Source organism: Lissotriton helveticus, chromosome 8 (genome assembly GCF_964261635.1).
Source record: "Lissotriton helveticus chromosome 8, aLisHel1.1, whole genome shotgun sequence".
NCBI classification, from domain to species: domain Eukaryota; kingdom Metazoa; phylum Chordata; class Amphibia; order Caudata; family Salamandridae; genus Lissotriton; species Lissotriton helveticus.
Genome location: NC_136069.1, coordinates 845,626,455 through 845,650,172, shown reverse-complemented (window position 1 = coordinate 845,650,172; position 23,718 = coordinate 845,626,455). Strand labels below are relative to the sequence as shown.

General features: G+C 48.3%; 1 protein-coding gene across 2 annotated transcripts in view; it reads left to right on the top strand.

Annotated features, from left to right (window-relative positions):
* The window catches only part of TUBGCP3 (tubulin gamma complex component 3), a 392,150-nt gene that overhangs the window by 88,151 nt on the left and 280,281 nt on the right, over positions 1-23,718 (top strand). For both annotated transcript variants that reach the window (XM_078657652.1, XM_078657653.1), the window contains exon 4: positions 1,732-1,809. In XM_078657652.1, coding sequence (XP_078513778.1) covers positions 1,732-1,809 — 78 coding nt within the window. The remainder of the gene's footprint in view (positions 1-1,731; positions 1,810-23,718) is intronic.

The window sequence follows — 23,718 nt, the reverse complement described above, 5'->3', positions numbered from 1 at the left end:
TTGAACCAGTTTCTCAGATAAATGTTGGTCACATTTTTCTAATGTTGATCTTGGGCTAGGATCATTCCAAATGTTTAGCAGCCCTCGTCAGCTTTCTTCTTTTTTTTTTTATAGCCTTATATCTTCTGCTGCAAAATTGAGGGACTAGCAGTGGTAGCTGAAAGATCGTTTTATTCTGATATACAAATGGTGTACTTTGCCTTAATTGTTTTTCGATATCTGCAAATCTGTGAAAGCAAGGGAGGCATCGCAATTCTTTTTACATTCATCAGATGTGCTTATACACACAATAGTTTAAGAAGAACAGTAAATGAGATAGGAGGGAAAACAAAAGGACTGTTTCTGACCACACTGGGTATTCTTCTACGTGGCCCTCATAGACTATTGTGATGGGTGCCTAGGGCAATCAAAATCTGCTCCGGTCATTCTGAAACTGTGAGGTGACAAAGCCCTCACATTTACACTGTTTTCAAGCCAGTTGATCTCTAGTCTCTGATTGGTTACCATCCGCAATGTTGCAAGCATAAACGCAAAGACCCAAAGCCATTGACTAAACAGGTACCACTGTCCAGTGATTCTTCGAACTCCAAGCCCTGCACTTTACACGTGATCAATGAGTATGATTCAGAACAAAATTCTAGGCAAGATAACAAGAGGAGGGGGCTCGCTATAGGATGGTGGTTTTAATTATATATAGAAAATGTATAGTCTTTGAGGAGACCCAGGAAATGTTTTGTGTGTTGTTGAATATTGGAAAATAGTTAAAGCGTGTGAAGGCACCTTCACTCTTTCCCAGATCGTTCCATGAGTCCAAGACTGAGTTTTGCGTTGTGGAGTTGGTAGTGGGTGCAGTAATGTCTATGCTTTTATATGGGCAGCTATTAAATGTATACTACTGATGATGAGAGAAAAATGTGAGACCGATTGTACTGCTGAAATTAATGAGATAGAAGGGACAAAGGCAGGTTTGCATTTGAAAAAGCAGTTTAACAATACTAAATGAAGCTTATTCAATTGATTGTGAGTCCTCATACTGGTATGTCATGCTACATAGACTAAATCTTGATGGAATCGATGACTGCCCTGAGTGTGGCCACAATGGAGCTTCCCCCTTTATCTAATGTGCCAGTACCCAAAGATCTTTGAATTCCTTGGGTCTGTAGCTGATCTACTTAAACATGCTTGTGAGTGGGGGACCCATTTACTTCTAAAGCAATGTTGCTGCTTGTAATATCTATGCCCATAGGGGATATGCTCAAGAAGTTGTACTGGCGAAATACAAGAGTTCAGGTTAGAAGTTGCGCAGTGAGACTTCTGTAGCTGGACATTGGTTAAAAGGTGTCAATGAATGGTCTGCTACAGTACATCTGGGCAAAACTAGGCAACAAAGTAGGGAAACTTCTGGCTTATTAGAGGTTATTTGTTGAAGCCACTTTACCCACTCAGATCCTCACTGCTGTCGAAAGTGGATGCCACCAATGCATTGTAACCTGATTGAAAAAGAGTGTAACCCATGTAGAGTAACTATGGATAGGTTCTAGTTCTACTGATACAAGAGCTGTTTCGGGGAATGCTACCTGTGATCGAATAACTATGATGGACTGAGATGTATTTTATTCCTAGGAGACCGCCCAAGAGAGAGTCGTTTACTTCTTTTTAAGTGTGACTAATATGTGTAATTTTTCTGTATTGTTGTTGTTGAAAAAAACACTTTTTTTTTTTCATGACCAGGGTACATTAAAGAACAGATGGTCAGTCCTCTACCTCTTGCTCAGCCTTAGTGAAGATCCACGTAGAGGATCCACCAAGGTAAAATAAAGTTATTGTTTAACTTTTTTTTTGTAAGCTGTGCTTTGTGTAAATTAACTAGCTATGAAATGTTTGTCTTGCTATTCATTCAAAACCTGGTTGATGACTTTGCTGTCAGCAAACCCCCGGAAAAGCAGGGTAGCAGAAGAAGGGAAAAATTGGACTAAGAGAACCTAGTCTACTATGAAAATGATTTTCTTTGAGCAGTGAAAAAAGTGATCATTCCTCCAGAATGGACTTTTCCATTGCCTGAGATTACAAAAATGCAGCGTCAGAGATCCATCTCTCAAGCTCAGGGGATATTTGAAGTGGTCGTGCTACAGCCCGCTCTAGTTGCCCATCACAGACCGCATTGCATGCAATACTTCAGAGTCCACGCATATTCATTAGATGGCTTTCCGGTCAGTCTCAGTTCCCTGCTTTTTATTGGCAGCTTTTCTCCCTTTTCTTTGGTTGTCTCTCCTGTGGAGCATAGCTTTTACTCCTTTGAAAGTGCTGTAGCCTTCAACTGCTGACATATTTGACCACATTAGCCCTCCATGGACAGGCATGTTCTGCTCCTTCCATCTTGCCTCTGCAGATGAGCATGCCCACGATGTCCCCCGCTCCCAAAATTCCCCATCCCTTTCCTCTCCTCCCGCTCTACCTTTGACTCTCACCGAGCACTGTGACTGTCACCTGCGCTCTCTTCTCCGCTGCTGGCCTTTCCCTCCCTCTGCTTCCCAGTCACCCATCTCTATTTGTCACCCCACGCTGCTTTCAGAAAATATAGTAACACAGAAGTGGTCCCCAACCCCAGCAGCCTATCCTAAACCGTGCCTCAGGCCAGATCGGTGGGGTTGAGGGAGAGCCCCATAAGCGGTGGATCTACAGAATTTCCATATTGGTTTTTGTAGCGCCCCAGACGGGGCAAGGAAACCAGCAACAAATCTCAGCATGCACTGAGGGCTAGTGCCAGACCCACAGGAACTTTCATTTTGGCACCCTATGTCTCCCAGACGATTAGATCTATGACCAACTGAGACGTTTCCCAAGCCTACAACATTTTTTTGGAGTTGGGGCTTACATCCTTCTTGCTTCAGGGTGTAGGGGCCTTTCTTATTCGTTCACAAGGCTGCTTGTCCGCGTGTTTACAAATATAAAAGGGGCAACCATATACAGTATTTTGAACTGTGTAATGCTAGCCATGAATGGAACTTATGCGGCGTGGTATTGTGTTTTTAGGGTTCAGGGCTTACTGGGGTGTAAACGGTTTGTAAATTAATGCGTGGTGTTGCGTAGTTAGTGTGTGTGTGTAATAGAGAAAGGGCACTGGCTAGACAATAATTTATTGAATATTTTTTGGTGTGCGCCCAAGGCCTGTGGCAGTAGCGCACATCGTATCTCCTGAGTAAGCCTTGAACTGCTCGAACTCCCTAAATGGTGGCCTTGGTGATGGCCTCGATCTTGTCTCACCCCTCTTTCGTTGTGTTTTTTTGTTGTTGTCTCACTCCATGGTAGTAGCTATTTGTGACGTTGCCATTCCCGGATGTCGTTTTAAAATCTACGGTATTGGCAAAGTCAGCAATTGGTGTAACCATCCGTGTTAAAAATATAGAAAACCATGTAAAAAGTGTATTGCATCGCCCGCACAGCACTGACAAGGCAAGACTGATCGCATTGCTTTTTTTGTGTGAATCTTCTCTTGCATTTGAACCCATTACTCTGTACACATGTATCAGTCATCACAGGAGGGACCTGCTTTCCCTCCCCATCAGGAAATTACTGTGTTATGACTTGATCCTAGCCTTTAAGGATTAAATCACCCCTATTCATCAAAGTCTTCGTGAATAGGCTCTAGGTCCTTTTGATTAATCTTGCTGTCCTTTTCAGGCACGTGTTCAGATTTCTTTTTTTTCTTAAACCTTCTGACATTTTTTGATTTGTTTACACCATTTTTAGATCTCCTGAAACCTTAATTTGTGATCCTAAATTTTTTGTTTTTTGACCTGACTTTTTCAGGCTAGACTTTTTGTCTTTTCAGCACAGTCGGGCACTTTATTTTTCCTGATCTTAAATTGTTTCATTGTGCTATTTTCTCTCATAGATATATATAATTTTTTTCCTGCACAACTTATTCAGTACTTTACGATTTCACTATAAAAATTGGCCTACGTCAGGTAGATGTGAAATTTTACGTTAGCGCAGGAGTAGTGAATCCGTGCTGGAAGTATATGTGCCTGGCACGGGTACAGTTTAAGGATGGGTCAGTACTGTGCAGTGCATGCGTGGTTAGTACATATGCCTGAGAGGAATACATTAAATGAGAGATGCAGTGCAAGCCCAGGAACAGCATTGCTGGTGTGTGTGCTTACGAAAAGTACAATGAGTGAAGTGTTGTGTTGTGCATTCATAGTGAGTGTGTGTGCGCTGGCAGTGTGTTTTAAAATGAGCACACTGCATGAATATAGGAAAGCTTAAGTACTGAACAGTGCGCATAGATTGAGTGTGTGTACTGAATTCATGAAATGTACAATGCATAGAAGTATTAGACAGTAAGTGTCCTGAGTGAGCATCAAGTAAATGTGCCTGAAATGGTACATTTTATGAATAACCATTGGTTCCATTTTGGGGAGCCCAAGCCTGAGGAGGAGAAGAATCCCCCGGACAGATTTGTGGGTTGTTGCATTCCTGTGAGCTGGGTGGGGACAGGAAGAGACTCCTTTTACATCTCAAAGGATTACTCCTAGATTCATTGATCAATCACAAGGAAGGTGTCCGGACACATCTCATGAAGGGAAATGGGGCTGTTAAGACGACATAATTAGTAGGGCTGGTGGTCTGGGATTAACGTTTTGGTGCACATTTCACTGTGGATGACATCCAGGTGTGAACTCTGGTCACTCACATGAATTGTGGTGTGGACAGTCAGATTCAGTCTTGTGCCTGCTGTGGCAGACCCCTTTCATGATAGAAGATGAAATGGAGAAGGGCCCACTTCAACAATAGTAGAACCCAAAGATAAAACTTCAAAGACCCAAGACCCAAACCCCAAGTCTCATTTGGTTCCTGGAAAAGGACTATAGGAAGGGGAGGGTGAGTCCCAAAAACGTTCTCATCTGCCAAGACCAGTGTGCCCTGTGAGGAAGAGGAGCACGTTGGAGGGTGCAAGATCCAGTGGGGATCGCTACCGTGAGAATTCGGCTGTGCTCTGATTGGGCATTTGCCTGTGTGCAGGATTGTTTTCAGCAGCCCCTGTATGCCAGAAGAGGGCTGCCGTAGACTGAGCCATGTGTTGAGCACTGAACGGGTCTTGCTTTACTGGTACTGCTATGCTGTGGTGACCATATATGCCAGAGCGGTCACCGAAAAATGTTCCTTTCCCGGAAGGCCAAGACTTGTGACGTCTGGGCTAGGGTGCTGAAGCTGGAAGAGCATGCACGTGTATCACCACGTACGTCGACAACCCTGTATGTCAAAAGGGGCTGCCGTTACCAACATTGCCAAAGGATTCGGGTCACTGCCCAAAGGAGAGACTAAGGCTGCAAATTGTGGGTTGGATTTGAGTGGCAATGAATCTGCCCCCCCACTCACCATGGAAGACTACAGAGACCCTATGGATGATGTCTCATCCGCGCTGGCTCCAGTTGGAAGCTCAATAAAGGATTCTCCACCCCTGTTGAACAAAGTCAACTTACTGCTGCTTTGTGAGCAGCGAGCTGCTCTAACATCTAAGACCTCCGGCAGCGTTGCTTTGGAGAGTGAACCTTCTCTGCCAGGTGCGTCCGCGTGCAGCCTGACTTCTCTGAACTGAGCAGGACTCGCATGTGTGTGTTTGAAGACGCCCACAGCATTGCTGAACTCTTCTGTGCTGCAACAGCAGGTAAGTCTAGAAGTGGGACAGTTGAGCCCTGAGGCAACCATGGATACTTTTGACTAAGTTCCTAAAAGGTCAGGAGGGAGAACTTCTGAGTGCAGCAAAATAGTGTGCATTACCTGATGCGGCCACCAGTGATTGGGGAATAACCCTGAACACGTTACACAAAGAGGGTGGGATAGTGATTTGCCTAACAACTACTAGAGCCCGACCTCATGGGGGATTGTGGTGATTGCATGTGTAGGTAATGTAAAAAATAAACACACTGTGGAAAACCTAAAACATGACAATATAGTGCAACATCAAGCCCAAGCAGAACCCACACAGCTGTTAGTTGTTAAACAGTTTAGGCCCAAATCCCGCACTGACACGAGCAAGTCGAAAAGTTCACTTACGGATGTAATGGAATAGGAAACTTAAAAGGGTTTTCAGTTAAAGACCAACTCAGGCTTAATAGACTTGAAAGCATTTACGACATCAGCACATAAGTCCCCCGGCACATACCCCTTGCCTTCAAACAGATTGTGACCTGATTAGACAATAGGTTCATATAATCAAATTAGCCCAGAGCGCACAGGTGCTTGATTAAACAATGGGTGCAGGGAAGTAACTAAGTTCTGAGCACATGAAGCTCTTAGACTCTCAATGCTGGCAGCACACACATCACGTAAAGTGCATCCACCATGAAACGCACACGCATTCATAAATAGAAGAATGCTCGGTTGTTAGGCATTGTTTGAAGTATAATAAAGAATGTGTAATAGATTAGTCAGGAATTCGCTGTTATGAGATCACATATCTGAGTTTTTTCGATCTTAAATCTGTAACTTGCAAGTCGACTATTATTTACTATGTGTAATAAAGCATTGTGATATTATGTATAAAAAGGCCTGCCTGCGAGCAGGAATTGGAGAGAAAGCCTGAGCAGGGCTGAGGTACAGTCTGTGTTGTGTGCCAGAGGGTTTGCTCCCTGTTGTAACAGTTAGTAAATACTGTCATTGCATTGCCAAGAAGAGTCTGTGTGATTATTACAGTATTGGAAGTTTTTGTCATGTGCAACAATTTATTTGCATGTCTAGAGTAAGAAATAGAAAACTACTTTTTCTTCTAAAAGCAAGAATGTGGCTGGGTATTGATTTATTGTGCGTCCATTTAGCACTTGAGATATGATGTTTTCACTGACCTATATCTACATCCCTCCTGAGGAAGCCTTGACTGCTCTACCACAGCTACGTCTGAGAGTCAAGTGCAAATGAGATACTTGGCTCAGTTGAGCAACATTCATAGTAGGTTGGCCACGGGACATCGGGAGTAAAAGGCCTCAACCACCACAGTTGAACACCGTAGACCGTGCATCTCCCGTGGCCCTCTGATAGTGAGTATGGATATGGTGCTTGAGGGCTAAGGCACGAAAACGTTGCCAATTGCTTTGGCATCTTCCAGGTTAATAGACGTTCCAGTTGCCCCGGAGATGGTGCGTTTGTGTGCATTTTTTTTTATGGCGGGCCCCCTTGTGTATTGTGATAGCCAACTACATTGTGTATCGGGCAACTCGAGTGTATATTAATAATTCTGTCAAATGTTTTCTGTTGGATGCTAGTATATGGTTAATGATGGAGTGTTGTGTTGTGAGCATAGTGATATTTCGTTGTATATGTTATGTGGTCTGTTTAATGTGTTTTGTTGGATTATCCAGTATGGTGTTTCTTAGTGGCTGGTTCTTTTGTGAGCTCCAATACTGTAGCATGTATGAGCTATGTTGAATGTTTGTAATAAGTCTAATATATTTGCTAGGATGTTGAAGTATCATGAAGGTTCAGTGGAGACGCACAGAACACATCAAGATGCTTAGCTGAGAAGGGCATTATTAAGGAATAATGAAGACTGAATTGAAACATTCAAGCAGACAGGCATTTCTTATGAGATGTGCTAGCTAAGGGTTGATGTATTTAAACATTCGGGTTTTGCTCCACAGCCACAATACATCACAATTCGCCATGTGCAGGAAGTGTTATAACTGGATGTTTTACTACGCTTGCGTTTACATTAGATTACTTTCTGCTAAATTGTTGTTTTTTTTTATCGGATGTCTTATGTTATCCTGGTGATATCTCACTGAACAAAGGTGTGCCGTTGCATCAGTACTGTATTTAAGGCATATAAACTTTCGAAATGTACAAAAATGAAAAAGTTGGACCTGGCGGTTTCTAACTTGTATATAAATGGCAGCAGACATACACAGAATGGTTAAAAGTTGGTGTTTGAGAACTTATAAATTGTATCAACTCTTCTTTTAACCAGCAGAGAAGTAGGCCAGATATTTGCGCATACTTTGATATGACCTAGGTCTGTGTTCTTCTAGCAGCAAAGGAGATTATATGCAAGTGGACTTTCGGGTACTTTTTAGGGCTCGCCTGCTGATGCGCTCAAGCGCACAGCTGGCGAGCTATATTGTGGCTTAAACAGAGCTTAACCATCTCGGCGATTTGTTGCAGTGCCCGAGAGCGCGTGCACATCAAAGCCACCAGCCTCCTCAGGCATCTCAAGCTTCCCCCAGCCGGCATTTCTCCTCCCCTAATTATTCACTGCACGGCCGGCTGGCCGGCACATCAAAGGCTGCTGCTCCCGGCCCCTATTCTTCTCTTATTGCCTCTCCCCGCCCCCCCTTCCCACCACAGCAATGCAGAGGGCTTGTTTATATTGCAGCCTAACCATCTCACACACTGCTCTTGAAACAATAACCGTTGTTGGTCATGATATAATTAAACGCTCTAATTATTTTATCAGGGCCACACAGAATTTTATAAAGTCTTTTGCTGACATTTTCGTTTTATGCTGATTGCTATTTTACACCTTTCACATGCTGGCGATTTGCTTCAAAGGAATACATTCATCCTGAATCCCGTTACTGGAGCTTTCTCCTCTTCTGCTATATATGGGTTTTAGTTGAATTTCATTGATCTCTTTTACTAATGATTTATAAAAAGTGCCACCCACCACACAGCTCCACCTACACCGCTCCACCGATTCATCCACCACACAGCTCCACCGATTCATCCACCACACAGCTCCACCGATGCACCCACCACACAGTTCCACCGATGCACCCACCACACAGCTCCACCGATGAACCCACCACCCAGCTCCACCGATGAACCCACCACCCAGCTCCACCGATGAACCCACCACCCAGCTCCACCGATGCACCCACCACCCAGCTCCACCGATGCACCCACCACCCAGCTCCACCGATGCACCCACCACCCAGCTCCACCGATGCACCCACCACCCAGCTCCACCGATGCACCCACCACCCAGCTCCACCGAGGCACCCACCACCCAGCTTCACCGATGCACCCACCACCCAGCTTCACCGATGCACCCACCACCCAGCTTCACCGATGCACCCACCACCCAGCTCCACCGATGCACCCACCACACAGCTCCACCGATGCACCCACCACCCAGCTCCACCGATGCACCCACCACCCAGCTCCACCGATGCACCCACCACCCAGCTCCACCGATGCACCCACCACACAGCTCCACCGATGCACCCACCACACAGCTCCACCGATGCACCCACCACACAGCTCCACCGATGCACCCACCACACAGCTCCACCGATGCACCCACCACACAGCTCCACCGATGCACCCACCACACAGCTCCACCGATGCACCCACCACACAGCTCCACCGATGCACCCACCACCCAGCTCCACCGATGCACCCACCACACAGCTCCACCGATGCACCCACCACACAGCTCCACTGACGCAACCACCACACAGCTCCACCGACACAGCTCCACCGATGCACCCACCACACAGCTCCACTGATGCAACCACCACACAGCTCCACCGACACAGCTCCACCGATGCACCCACCACAGAGCTCCACAGATGCCCCCACCACAGAGCTCCACCGATGCACCCACCACACAGCTCCACCGATGCACCCACCACACAGCTCCACCGAGGCACCTACCACACAGCTCCACCGAGGCACCTACCAAACAGCTCCACCGAGGCACCTACCACACAGCTCCACCGAGGCACCTACCACACAGCTCCACCGAGGCACCTACCACACAGCTCCACCGAGGCACCTACCACACAGCTCCACCGAGGCACCTACCACACAGCTCCACCGATGCACCCACCACACAGCTCCACCGATGCACCCACCACACAGCTCCACCGATGCACCCACCACACAGCTCCACCGATGCACCCACCACACAGCTCCACAGATGCACCCACCACACAGCTCCACCGATGCACCCACCACACAGCTCCACCGATGCACCCACCACACAGCTCCACCGATGCACCCCCACAGATGCTCCAACTAAGCTCCACAGATGCTCCAACTAAGCTCCACCAATGCACACACCACTCAGCGCACCCACCACACAGCTCCACCGATGCACCCACCACACAGCTCCACCGATGCACCCACCACACAGCTCCACCGATGCACCCACCACACAGCTCCACCGATGCACCCACCGCACAGCTCCACCGATGCACCCACCACCCAGCTCCACCGATGCACCCACCACCCAGCTCCACCGATGCACCCACCACACAGCTCCACCGATGCACCCACCACACAGCTCCACCGACGCAACCACCACACAGCTCCACCGACACAGCTCCACCGATGCACCCACCACACAGCTCCACCGATGCACCCACCACACAGCTCCACCGATGCACCCACCACACAGCTCCACCGATGCACCCACCACCCAGCTCCACCGATGCACCCACCACACAGCTCCACCGATGCACCCACCACACAGCTCCACCGACGCAACCACCACACAGCTCCACCGACACAGCTCCACCGATGCACCCACCACACAGCTCCACTGATGCAACCACCACACAGCTCCACCGACACAGCTCCACCGATGCACCCACCACAGAGCTCCACAGATGCCCCCACCACAGAGCTCCACCGATGCACCCACCACACAGCTCCACCGAGGCACCCACCACACAGCTCCACCGAGGCACCCACCACACAGCTCCACCGAGGCACCTACCAAACAGCTCCACCGAGGCACCTACCACACAGCTCCACCGAGGCACCTACCACACAGCTCCACCGAGGCACCTACCACACAGCTCCACCGATGCACCCACCACACAGCTCCACCGATGCACCCACCACACAGCTCCACCGATGCACCCACCACACACCTCCACCGATGCACCCACCACACACCTCCACCGATGCACCCACCACACACCTCCACCGATGCACCCACCACACAGCTCCACCGATGCACCCCCACAGATGCTCCAACTAAGCTCCACAGATGCTCCAACTAAGCTCCACCAATGCACACACCACTCAGCACAACCACAGCATCACTCAGCGCAACCACAGCATCACTCAGCGCAACCACAGCATCACTGGTTCAAATATGTTCTTTCAATGTTTCAAGCTGTTTTCAAGCTTTCACGCTTTATTACAAATCACAAAAAGATGTTAATATTTCACTTCTGTTCTTGGATTTTCGTCACAATAAAAAACACTGAACATAATCTTCACAAAAGTTATTTACAAAAGTTTAAACTATTGCCTTTACAAATTAAATAAATTATTTAAGTATTAATTATTTAAAAAAATTAAAAGCCATTGTTATTTGTAATATCAATACATCTAAGTCACGTAAATACAAAACATGTTGCATTACAAATGCTATAGGTGTCACATTTGCGAAAGTTATAACTATTGGCATTGTAAATGACAAAGCTATTAATTTAGCTATTTAAAAAAAAAACATAAATAAAAAAAATCATGTATAAGACCAATAGCTCAAACTTTCCTAATGCGAGCCCTATTGCATTTCCAATGCTTGTTTTGGTTGTCTTGGTCTAGAGATGAGTGCCCAGTAGCTTTAACTGAATCATTTGTGATGTGATCTACAAGGATTTTGGAGAGTTACTAATTTCTTGTTCAGTTACCCCAGATGTAATTTACTAAAGAACCGAGATAAAGGCAAAGTTCCCAAGAAAATAACTCGGGTCTAGCCGGATACGATTCACGAGGATAATGGAGAGAAATTAACTTCCTGTGAAAAATGAAATCTATCCATCTAGAGGTGGTTTTGAGGCAATACAGAGTAATTTCGCCTGCAAAACAATTTAGCAATATTTATGGATTTATAATGTGGGCAGGAGTACACGGATTCACAGGGTATTTGAATGGACTGATGATTGCAGGTATATGAAGCCAGGCCCTCCCCAAGCTCCAACCATGTCTAAAGTTATGGCAAACCTCACCGATTTAACACATCACATTTGCAGGTGAGGTGATATATGTCTTTTATCTCAGGAACATTTTCTTTACCGGCAATTATTTTTAATTATGGATAATCTAATCTTCAGTTATTCGGGTGTTATGAAATATGAATCGGATCCAAACACTGCAGAGCATTATTGATACATGTAAATCAGGGCACATCCTTGCATCCTTCGAGTAGCACTTAAGGGCCTCTAATTTTAAGGCACTAAAAAGTTAGCCTAAACCCTCCTTTTCTTTGATCTATCCCCTGCACAGTATTAGCCACACTTAACGTCCTCTGCCAGCCTTATTTTGCACACACTCTGCTACCTTATGCACCAGACTTACCTATTCTTAGGGTGGGGGCAGAGAAGAAGAGTTTGTTTATTCTGTGATGAGGCAGAGCCCATCAGAGCGAAGGGAAACGTGTGCCAAAACTAGTCCAACTCCCTGTACTACTCCGAACACTTAATGTGCCATACTGTGCTCTCCTAATGCTGGCCCCACCATTTCCCCTGTTGTCTGGGTTCTTATGGCCATAGCCTTTCATAATTTCCATAGGCTACTGAGTCTACCTGCTGAACATTTTGGCATGGGGCCAGCAGTGAGTTTTCCTCAGTTGTTTTCAAATTCCTGAACTTAGTAAAGAAACTAAGGTTGTTTTTAGTCATGCTTTTTTTTTTGATCCTATAACAATTTTTAGATAGTTTGCCATCTAGGATTTGCTAGAGCTGGGAAGAGCATTGCGATACAATGATAGCGGTTCAATTCTTTTAGCATTTTTCTTATAACATGAGTGCAAGCCATAGAGTAATCTTGATGCAGACATATATATCATGCTGCCATTTCTAGCAAAGTAGACCTTCATGAACCTTCTATTCCGACTTTGTTCTTCTTAAATGTAACACTGCTTTACCAGGGGGCTGCAGATTGCCTCCTGCAGCAACTCCAAGAAATTCATTATCAGCTTGTAGAGTAATGGAGCCAACATGATATAAGCCAGTTTTGACCTCCAACGATCTTCCAGAACATCAGAAAAATGCAGAAATAAATATCTGAAAGAGACTGTAGGTATAGATTCCTTACCGTAGAATTACCCCAGGCGTCAGACAGGATCTGTAGAAATTTATTTTGTAGCAGTACCCCTGTGCGTCCTTGGGTGGCGTCGGTTGACTCTGCGTCCGGTGTCGTGGTTGTCAGGATGAGGTTGCAGTGTCTACTTAGGCCACGCCCCTGCGCGCTGACGTCAGTTCTTAATTTTTCCACGCCAGGAAGCGTTGATTTGGAGAGAGTGTGCCCCTTAGTCATTTTTTGATTAACCCTTTTCTGACTTATGTCGATGTCTTTTTTTTGAGTCTGCGACTCCTGGTGCCCGTGGGATGTCCCATTGTCGGACCGGTTTCAAGCCCTGTGACTCTTGTCACAAGCTGATGTCGGTCACTGACTAGCACCTCGTGTGTCTTCGGTGTCTGGAGCGCAACCCCAATGCGAAGTTGTGCTCCGACTGCTGAGCCATGAACCCAAAGTCTTTGCGGGAGTGGTCCCGAAAGCTTTTAGAGGCCCGGCAGTCTGTTCCGCCTCGTCCGAGGTCCCGATTGAGAGGAAAGTCACAGGACAGGTCACGGAGTCATCACCATTCCTCCTCGAAGTCTTCCCACTTCTCCGGTAAGTCAAAGCACAAGAAGGAGAAGAATCCTCGTCGCTCTTTGCCTTCTCCCCGTCCGTCGGCAGACTCGACGCAGGACCCGGAGCATTGTCGCTCTCCGGCTTCATCTTCGGAACCTGCCGGGACGGCTCTGCGCTTCCCTCCCTTTGCCGGAGCGTCCCCTGCCCAACTTCGTGCTTTTTTCGAAGCGCTTCATACCATTTTTAGGCAGCCCCACTCTGCAGGCACGCCTTTGGGCCCCACGGACTTGGCTGGTGGTTCTGGGCCTTAGATGCCGGCGGCTCTGGCCTCGGTGCCAGAGGAGCCCCATTGATCCGGGCCTGGGCCAGATCGGCGCAGGTCGACCTCGCGGTACCTTCCCCGGCGCCGATTCCATTGATGACCCCCTGACGCTGGTGGTGCCCCCAACCGGTGGCGACCCCAGCCTCACCCCGACTTGGACCCGGTGCCAGACTGACGGAGGATACTTTTGTACCGCTGTTTATCCCTGGTGTTCCTTATCGCCCTGAGTGGCAGCCAGAGGACGGTGAGGAGGACTGGGAGGGGTCTGTTGACCATCTAGCTGATCAGCTTGAAGAGCCGGACTGGCGAGAGGAGTTGAGTGACTCCAATGGTCTGGATACCTCCCCTGACCTTGGCATGCTTTCCCCCCCTACCGTGGCTACGGAGAAGGGAGCTTCCTGTTCTCTGGTGTTGCGTACGGCGGCTGAGGCCTTGGGCCTCGAGCTTCCTATGGTGGCAGGCAGGACTAACCTCCTGACAGAGGTGATTCAGCTGGCAGCGGACTCTTCAAAACCCCTGCTGCCTTTTAAGGAAGCCCTAACCAACATCCTTCTGGGCACTTGGGCCAAGCCCAGCACAGGGGCTCCTGTGGACAGGATGATTGCCCAATGCCACCGCCCGGCCCAGGGCGACCCACTTTCCCTTCCCCAACATCCCACCCCGAGAGCTTTGGTGGTCCAAACTTCGTTCTCGAAAGGCACATTCCTTACTGCTCCCCCTGATATGGAATCAAAGAAGCTGGACCACCTTGGGAAGAAGATGCTTAGGTCTGTGGTTGGTGTACACTGCATGCCTCTTGGCCCTTTATACCCATATGGGTTGGGATACGGGTTTGCAAGTGCTGCCACAGTGCCTGGAGGAGGCCTGGGCCGTGCTCACCTGCGCAGTTGCTGAGGGTCGAGACGCAGCTAAGTTCTACATCAGGATGAGAGAGGTAGCCGAATGGATGACGACCAGCCGCCTGAAACTGAACTCGGACAAGACGGAGGTCCTCATCCTGGGCTCCTCGCCCTCCGCCTGGGACGACTCCTGGTGGCCCCCCGCCCTGGGCACCGCACCCAAACCAACGGACCACGCACGCAACCTGGGCTTCATCCTGGACTCCTCCCTCTCCATGACCAGACAAGTAAACGCCGTCTCCTCGTCTTGCTTCAACATCCTGCGCATGCTACGTAAGATCTTCCGGTGGATCCCCACCGAGACGAGGAAGACGGTCACCCAGGCCCTCGTCACCAGCCGACTGGACTAGGCAACGCCCTCTACGCCGGAACCACCGCCAAGCTCCAGAAGAGACTCCAGCGGATCCAGAACGCCTCGGCCAGACTCATCCTCGACATCCCCCGACGCAGCCACATCTCCGGACACCTGAGAGATCTGCATTGGCTCCCGGTCAACAAGAGAATCACCTTCCGTCTCCTCACCTACGCGCACAAAGCCCTACACGACCAAGGCCCGAGCTACCTCAACAACCGGATCAACTTCTACACTCCCAAGCGCCTCCTCAGATCAACCAGCCACGCCCTCGCCGCCGTCCCCCGCATCCGAAGAGCGACAACAGGAGGAAGGTCCTTCTCCTACCTGGCCGCCAAGACCTGGAACTCACTCCCAACCGACCTGCGCCTGACCCAAGACCACCTCTCCTTCAGGAAGAAACTCAAGACCTGGCTGTTCGAGCAGTAGCGGCACCCCCCCCCCCCAACCCAGCGCCTTGAGACCCTACGGGTGAGTAGTGCGCTCTATAAATGACCTGATTGATTGATTGATTGATTGTAGGCTGGATATCGCCGACTCTCTGGGCAGAATGGTTTCCACGTCAGTAGCCCTGAGGCACTACGCCTGGTTGAGGACGTCTGGTTTTGGACGTCTGGTTTTTCTGTGGATGTCAAATCTACCCTTTTGGACATGCCCTTTGATGGCCGTTGCCTGTTTGGTGACAAGGCGGACTCCGCGCCCGAGTGCTTCATTGATTCTAGAGTTACGGTCAGATCCTTGGGCCTCGCAGCAACCTCTCACCCCATGCAGTCTGCCTTTTATTTGGACCTGGGATTCGACCAGGGCGATTCCCTTCATAAGATTGATGATGTTCGTAAGTGATTGTTTGAGGCCCTTAATTGTTTTTTGTTGTTGCCGCAAAGTCTGAGGCAGGGAGGAGAAGGCAATCTTCATGGTTTTACCAAACCTGTAGAAAAGTGAAGGCTGCTCTCATTATCTGTGTCAGGCAACAGGATAGGTGCATGATACCTCTTTATTATAAAACCGCATTCCTCAATGTGAAAAAGGAATGGGACCAAGGAGGGTGGGATGGCCTTCTGACAGCTGCCACAGTTGGAACCCAATGTACCTGTTGCAACCTAGTAGCCACGGGGAGCAAAGAGGGCTACTGCCTCATAGAGAACAACACAGCAGCTGATGAATGGATAGCACACTTTTCTGGCCTGTATTCCCCGCTGGAAGGAGAGAGCCAGTCTTCTACAGTTGAGTATAGCCCCTTTGGAGTAGGTTCCAGTGTTGTCAGGTTGTGCAGAGTTTCCTCCTATTACAAATCAGAAGTGTTTGCAAGAAAAATAATCCCCAACAAAGAGGCAGACATCGATAAAATTCCGGAAGACCTGTTTCTTGCTGAGATGGATGTTTGGGGTGCATATGTTATGCTACTTTTTAATGGCCTAATGAGTGGGACACCTTTTCCTCTAGCTTGGGTGGGGGCTAAATCTTACCAGTTCATAAAGGCTGCCCCTTCCTGAAGACCATCTACAGGCCTATTAGCCTTAAAGATAGTGCACAAAAATTGTTCTGCAGAATTATTCTTGATAATCTTCAAGATTGGATGGAGGCCCGTGACCACCTTACCCCACTACAAGCGGGTTTTCGTGACCGCACCTTTATTGATCAGGTGTTTAGGCTCCAGCTGCTGTACTGTAAAACTGTCATTTAAGGGTGGTTGGTTGTATTTGGTTTTGTGGACCTACTATCTGCTTTCGATTTGGTCACTAGACCCACGCTGTGGCAAGTGTGAACAGACATGGGAATGCCTGACTATCTCCTTGGCATTATCGTAAGACCCCAATGAGGAAAACTTTGCCTGGTTAGATGTGGTTCGCTGGGCAAAGTGACGAAACCTTTCCCTGTCAATAGGGGGGAGAGGCAAGGTTGTTTTTTACTCCAACGCTTTTCACCTTGTATGTGAATGACCCGATAGCCCATGTAAATCCATATGAGAACAATGCCGACAGGCTAGCTAATCTGAAGGTTCCAGCCTTAATGTTTGCAGATGACACTCTTCTTTTGTCAGAATCTCCTATGGGGCTACAGAAAATTCTAGACAAATTTTGTAGTTTTTGCAGACTGTGGGGACTGGAAATTAATGAGGCAAAAACGAAATATGTTTTTTAATTCCTGTCCAACCACCAGACTCAACCTCACTCTGAAGGAGACCCTTCTCGAGCGGGTGCATACCATTGAATATCTTTGGATCACCCTCACCGAGCAAATGTAGTGGGCGGCACACATTTCGAGGGCTAAAGCTATATCAGGGTTCTTTTTTTAAACCGATCTCCCCGTGATTCAATTCTATAATCTTCAAGCACAGGGCGCCGTTCTTTTCGGAGCTGAGTTATGGGGCATAAGAATGTTAACTGGTAATTTCAGAGAATCGCTTATTCTGGCAGGTGCTGGGACTCCTGATTAGTATCAATACACACAAAGTAACTGTGGGTCTAAACGCTCTAATAGTTAAGCCCTATCCGACCAAGGCCTCCTAAAGGGTTTTCTAAACGTGTGGGAATATAATTAAATCCAGACACAACGGGATACCTTCAATAGTATGAAAAATACCCATCAGTTACCGTCCGGTACCGCCCTAATCATCACATGGGACTTTCCACACAATGAAAAGTAAGCCACGCAGTCATCTGTGGCCATGCGGAGGTGGAAGCCCCAAAAAAGGGTAATGTATTGAGCGTGTACCTTATACCTGAAATGGCAGTGCATAAGTGTGTGGGAGTGAAAAAAAAATGTGAAGGGAATTAAAATTGGAGAGCTGGGAGGAAACAGAGAATTTATTAAGTACCTCTCAAGCTTCCAACCTATAAAAACCAGTGCAAATACATAGTAGTTTTAACAAATAGTTACTATAACGATAGGTCAACATGTTTCAGCAGTCTTAGGACCCATGGTGGTGTCTGCTGCTTTCGTCAGGACCATGATTTACTACTGCCAGTGATGAAAGGGTAAAAAACAAAATGATATCACCTGTAGGTTCTAGGTGTACAACAATCCTCCTTTTTGGTAGGAGGAAAGTACTACGCCTCACCTGGCTGCGGCTCAGGTAGGTAGGCTCTGACCGTCGGTACTCCGGGCGTCCCTCTGGGCCGTCTCGGGGAGTACCCTGTTGCTACCCCTGAGGCTGATGTTGGGCACAGACCCAGCTTCGTCTGAGTTGGGATGAGGCCGATCCAGTGCTAGAGAAGAATCTAGGCCACTCCTGAGCTACAATCCTATCATCAAAGGCTGGAGGAAATCCTTAGTTTCTCTGGGTCTAGAGAGCTCCTGTGGTTAAAGTACATAAGAGAGACTGAAGGAGATGGGTTATAATAGATTGTGGGAGGACCCGGGGTGGTTTATTCCATTTCTTCCAAAGCTGTTCTCAAGAATAACTACAGACAACACAAATTGAGCTCTTATCCAGGTCATCTCATGGCTCCCTGACGGATATTTTCTTGTGAGGAAGGACACATTTAGAGCTGAGCAGTACCTTGATGAGACCCAAACTGTCTTGACCAAGAAGCTTTTCATTCAATTCAGGTTTGGGTCTCTACCTTGATATCAGTTACTGCCAGGTGGGCTCGCCCTACTTCTCCAGTTGAGTTGGCTTGTGGATCCCGACCTGAAACAGTAGTTTATAGCCTTTTTGGGTCTCGCTGGCAATGCATCCGCAAGGATGCATTTATCCAGCTGGAGACGTATAGTGATCAGTCTGGGGGGAAGGAGGGACAAGAGGGTGCACGAGCTTTTCTTCCTGGATTCGTGTGCGCGAACGCGCATGTTCCGTCCTGCGCCGCCCTCCCATACTCCCAGCGCATGCATGCACACAGACACACACACACGCGCGCACACGCACTTACACTTACACAGACATGCACGCACCCAGACAGGCAACACCCTCCTCCTCCCCCACAGTCACACACGCATACACACAGACTCCAAGACACATACACACACACACGCACGCTCACACACATACACATACACATACACAGCCCGCCGCCGCGCGCGCACACACATCCCCCCCCCCCTACCCTCGCAGGCCAGCCACAAAGCGAAGCCCCACTCACCGGCAGCAGGACTCTTCCTCCCTTCTTCGGCACCGGGGCGCAGGGTAGGCTCCTGCCTGCTCCGGTGCTCCAAACAATCGCGGCTCTTCCGTGGGAGGCGGGGTAGGCTCCCGCCCTCCTACTTCCTGTTTCCGGTTGTCCCGCCCGGCCTGCCTGACTTCCTGGTCGCAGGCCGGCGGCGTTGCGCGGTTGCGCTTCTGGGATGCCATCTATTTATTTATTTATTTTTATTTATGTATGCATTTTTCTATAGCGCGGACTTTGCCCGAAGGCGTCAGAGCGCTTCACATTAGGAACAGAAATGAAACATAATGAGAAACATTACAAAAGAACAGATTACAAAAACATACGTTACTTACATAAGGTAATAGTGACAATCGTGAGCAAACAAAATACTTGTTTTTACCAGCAGCGTTGCACCCGTTTCACGAATGCCATGCTGGTTTTGCTTTCAATGTTGTGTATTTTCCCCACTAACATCTTGGAAATGTTTTGTTTGTAAGTGCTGTCTTAGTTTAAATGCTTCACGCTAATCCCCGATGCGGTCACAAAATGCTTTTCAGTGAAATGCTTCGGCGCTAACCCCGAAGCGGTTTGTTTTCCTTCTTCAAACAAACAGCATACAAACTATTAAAAGAAACAGCGGATGTGGTTTAAAAAACAAATGCTTACGTATTATCTTGTTCCACTGTGTGACGGGCCATGTGACTTCCCCTGCTGGTATTTAAATACATCGTATTTTTGCGCCGTTGCTTCTCGGCGGTTTTTCTGTCCCACCAGCTGGCTGCCGCATTAACAACAGAGCTGCAAAATTCTTTTGAATCGTCGTATCTGATAGGAAGGGTGTGAGCTTTTCACGGGTCGTCTATGTACGCAATTGGTATTACTGATGAGTTTTGTAGATATATATACGCATAACGGGATACAGTTTTAGGGGCATACTATTAGGCCCCTGCTATGTAATGTCATCTGGTAATAATAGAGTCGCTATGTCTAGAATGATCGACTGTCGGGTTTCCTTCATAAACAGTCCTGCGCTTTATGCAACACAACTGTAATTGTATTCACGTGTGTGCGTACATCTTCCGAACACCATTTTTATTAATTTGTTCTTACAAACTGGGCGTCTGCAGCCTCGGCATTATATCTTAAGCAACTGTATCTACTCTGTTCATGGCATTATGCTGCCTCATGTTAACCTGCTAATAGATTAACAACTTTGCTGCGAGTACTATTCCACTAATGAAACGTACAGTTTCTTGTGGTTTATGTTATACTATCCATTTTTACCATCGGAAGAACTAGCAGCTCGTCCGTCTTGTTTCAATCTCCATATATATTCTTGTTGCCAGTAGCCTCGCGCCCCGTTTGCATTTCGGAACATTAAAGCAGCAGTTTTCCTTCGGGTACTTCGTCGTTTACCTCCTGTTTCAGTTTCCTCGGCTTCCTTTGTGGAGGATGTTATGGTGGCAGCTTCTTGTATTGCAGGTTTATACAAATCGCTTTGCACATAGCCTATTTTCAGCCCGGGATGCAGGACTTTAAGTCTGCCGGGTCCTGCCGGTGCTGAGCACGGTTCACTAACGGGCTCTCCCTTTTTGCCCTCACAATCCGGGTGAAAAAAACACCTTAACTCTGCATCACTGCCATTGATGCAACTTCACAGTCTCAGCGTGTCATAACGAAGCCACAGTTGCTGCTTATTTACCTTTATGTAACGAAAATCCATTGACAAAACCAATAGTCCTGGTTTAACCTAATCTCGATAAGAGACATTTTTGCCAGACACTTCTTTCATAAATTATCCCGGTGACAGACACTACTCTTGCCTACGAGGCAGGAGATGCCACCACACCGCCTTGCGATTTCAGGTTTGAGAAAGCACCGGATGTCAGACCTTCCTGGCACACCACTTACTGAGCAATGTACAGGCTTGGAGAGTTTACTCGCACTCCATCCCCCACAGGCCCTCGGGGCAAAATATTGCTAAATTTGTATACAACAGAAGAGGCTGCGTAGAGAGCAGCGGACATAAATTTCCAATTTTCCCATGCAAGGAATTTCTTAACGAACTCTTGTGGAACTGCCAAGAATATTTGGGGAAAAATGGTAAACTCTTACTGTTTTACAGACCTCTCACATGACTGCTTCATTTTTTGACTGCAGCCAAAATGGGTGATGCTGGAAAGAATTCGAAGTTTTTTCCATTTTGCTCAAGATTTTGTTTGTGTTTGGTGAACCGGACACCCTGAGCTGTGTTCTTTAAATATATTTGGCATACATTTTGACACTAATGGCGGATTTGTAAAATACTGTTAATTAAGCTAGGCTAATAGGATTCTCTCCAAGCCCCCTCTCTCTTCAGTCTATCTCTCGCCCATCCAGACACAATTCTTGTTTTATATCCCAATCTCTGCTCAAACACTACCTCTTTAATCTCCATCTGCATCCACCACACTCCCCCCTCCCTCACAAGTATTTCCTTGCTGTCCCCATATCCCTACTTCACATCTCACACCATTTGGACTCGAGGCTGCCCGCATGCCTAATTTACCACCCTGTGTTGTTATTGCCTTTCTTTGTAATGCAATCCTAACACATTATGCTTTGTTTCATTTGCAACATGCACTGGTGAGCCATGGGCATGCTGCAGCTCCCAATTTATGTAACTGCTGCTTTCAAGCTTGTGAACAGAAGCTGATCGGTTCCAAATTAAATGATAATTCAACACCCCACACACACACCCACACACACAACCCTACTCACCCAACTCCACACACAACACCAAACACACACAACCCCCCACACAGACACACCCCACCCCCACTCACCCCACACACACAACCCCAAACACACACAACCCCAAACACACACAACCCCACACACACAACCCCACACACACCCCACACGCACACACACCACCCCACACACAACCCCCCCACACACAACTCCTCACACACACCACACCCCCCCACACAACCCCCCCCACACAACCCCCCCCACACAACCCCCCCCACACAACCCCCCCCACACAACCCCCCCCACACAACCCCCCCCACACAACCCCCCCCCACACAACCCCCCACACACAACCCCCCACACACAACCCCCCACACACAACCCCGCACACACAACCCCGCACACACAACCCCGCACACACAACCCCGCACACATCCCCGCACACACACACACACACACACACACACACACACACACAACCCCCACACAACTCCTCACACCACACCCCACCCCCCCACACACACCCCCCCCACACACACCCCACACAACCCCCCACACACACACACAACCCCCCCACACACACAACCCCCCACATACAGACATACCCCAAACCCCCAACACACACACAACCCCACACACACAACCCCTCTATCTATCGCCCTCACTCTATCTATCGCCTTCACTCTAGTTATCTGTCTATCGCCCTCACTCTCTGTCTATATATCGCACTCACTATCCAACGCCAACACTGTATCTAGCTATCGCCCTCACTCTATCACTCTCACTCTATCTATCGCCCTCACTCTGTCTATCGCCCTCACTCTGTCTATCGCCCTCACTCTGTCTATCGCCCTCACTCTGTCTATCGCCCTCACTCTGTCTATCGCCCTCACTCTGTCTATCGCCCTCACTCTGTCTATCGCCCTCACTCTGTCTATCGCCCTCACTCTGTCTATCGCCCTCACTCTGTCTATCGCCCTCACTCTGTCTATCGCCCTCACTCTGTCTATCGCCCTCACTCTGTCTATCGCCCTCACTCTGTCTATCGCCCTCACTCTGTCTATCGCCCTCACTCTGTCTATCGCCCTCACTCTGTCTATCGCCCTCACTCTGTCTATCGCCCTCACTCTGTCTATCGCCCTCACTCTGTCTATCGCCCTCACTCTGTCTATCGCCCTCACTCTGTCTATCGCCCTCACTCTGTCTATCGCCCTCACTCTGTCTATCGCCCTCACTCTGTCTATCGCCCTCACTCTGTCTATCGCCCTCACTCTGTCTATCTATCGCCCTCACTCTGTCTATCTATCGCCCTCACTCTGTCTATCTATCGCCCTCACTCTGTCTATCTATCGCCCTCACTCTGTCTATCTATCGCCCTCACTCTGTCTATCTATCGCCCTCACTCTGTCTATCTATCGCCCTCACTCTATCTAGCTATCACACTCACTCTATCTAGCTATCACACTCACTCTATCTATCGCATCACCACATAATCACTCAGGGGCACCACAACATCACTATGCGCTACCACAGCATCACTGAACGCCCCAGCATCACTCGTCGCCCCCACAACATCACTGAACGCCCCAGCATCACTCGTCGCCCCCACAACATCACTGAACGCCCCAGCATCACTCGTCGCCTCCACAACATCACTGAACGCCCCAGCATCACTCGTCGCCCCCACAACATCACTGAACGCCCCAGCATCACTCGTCGCCCCCACAACAT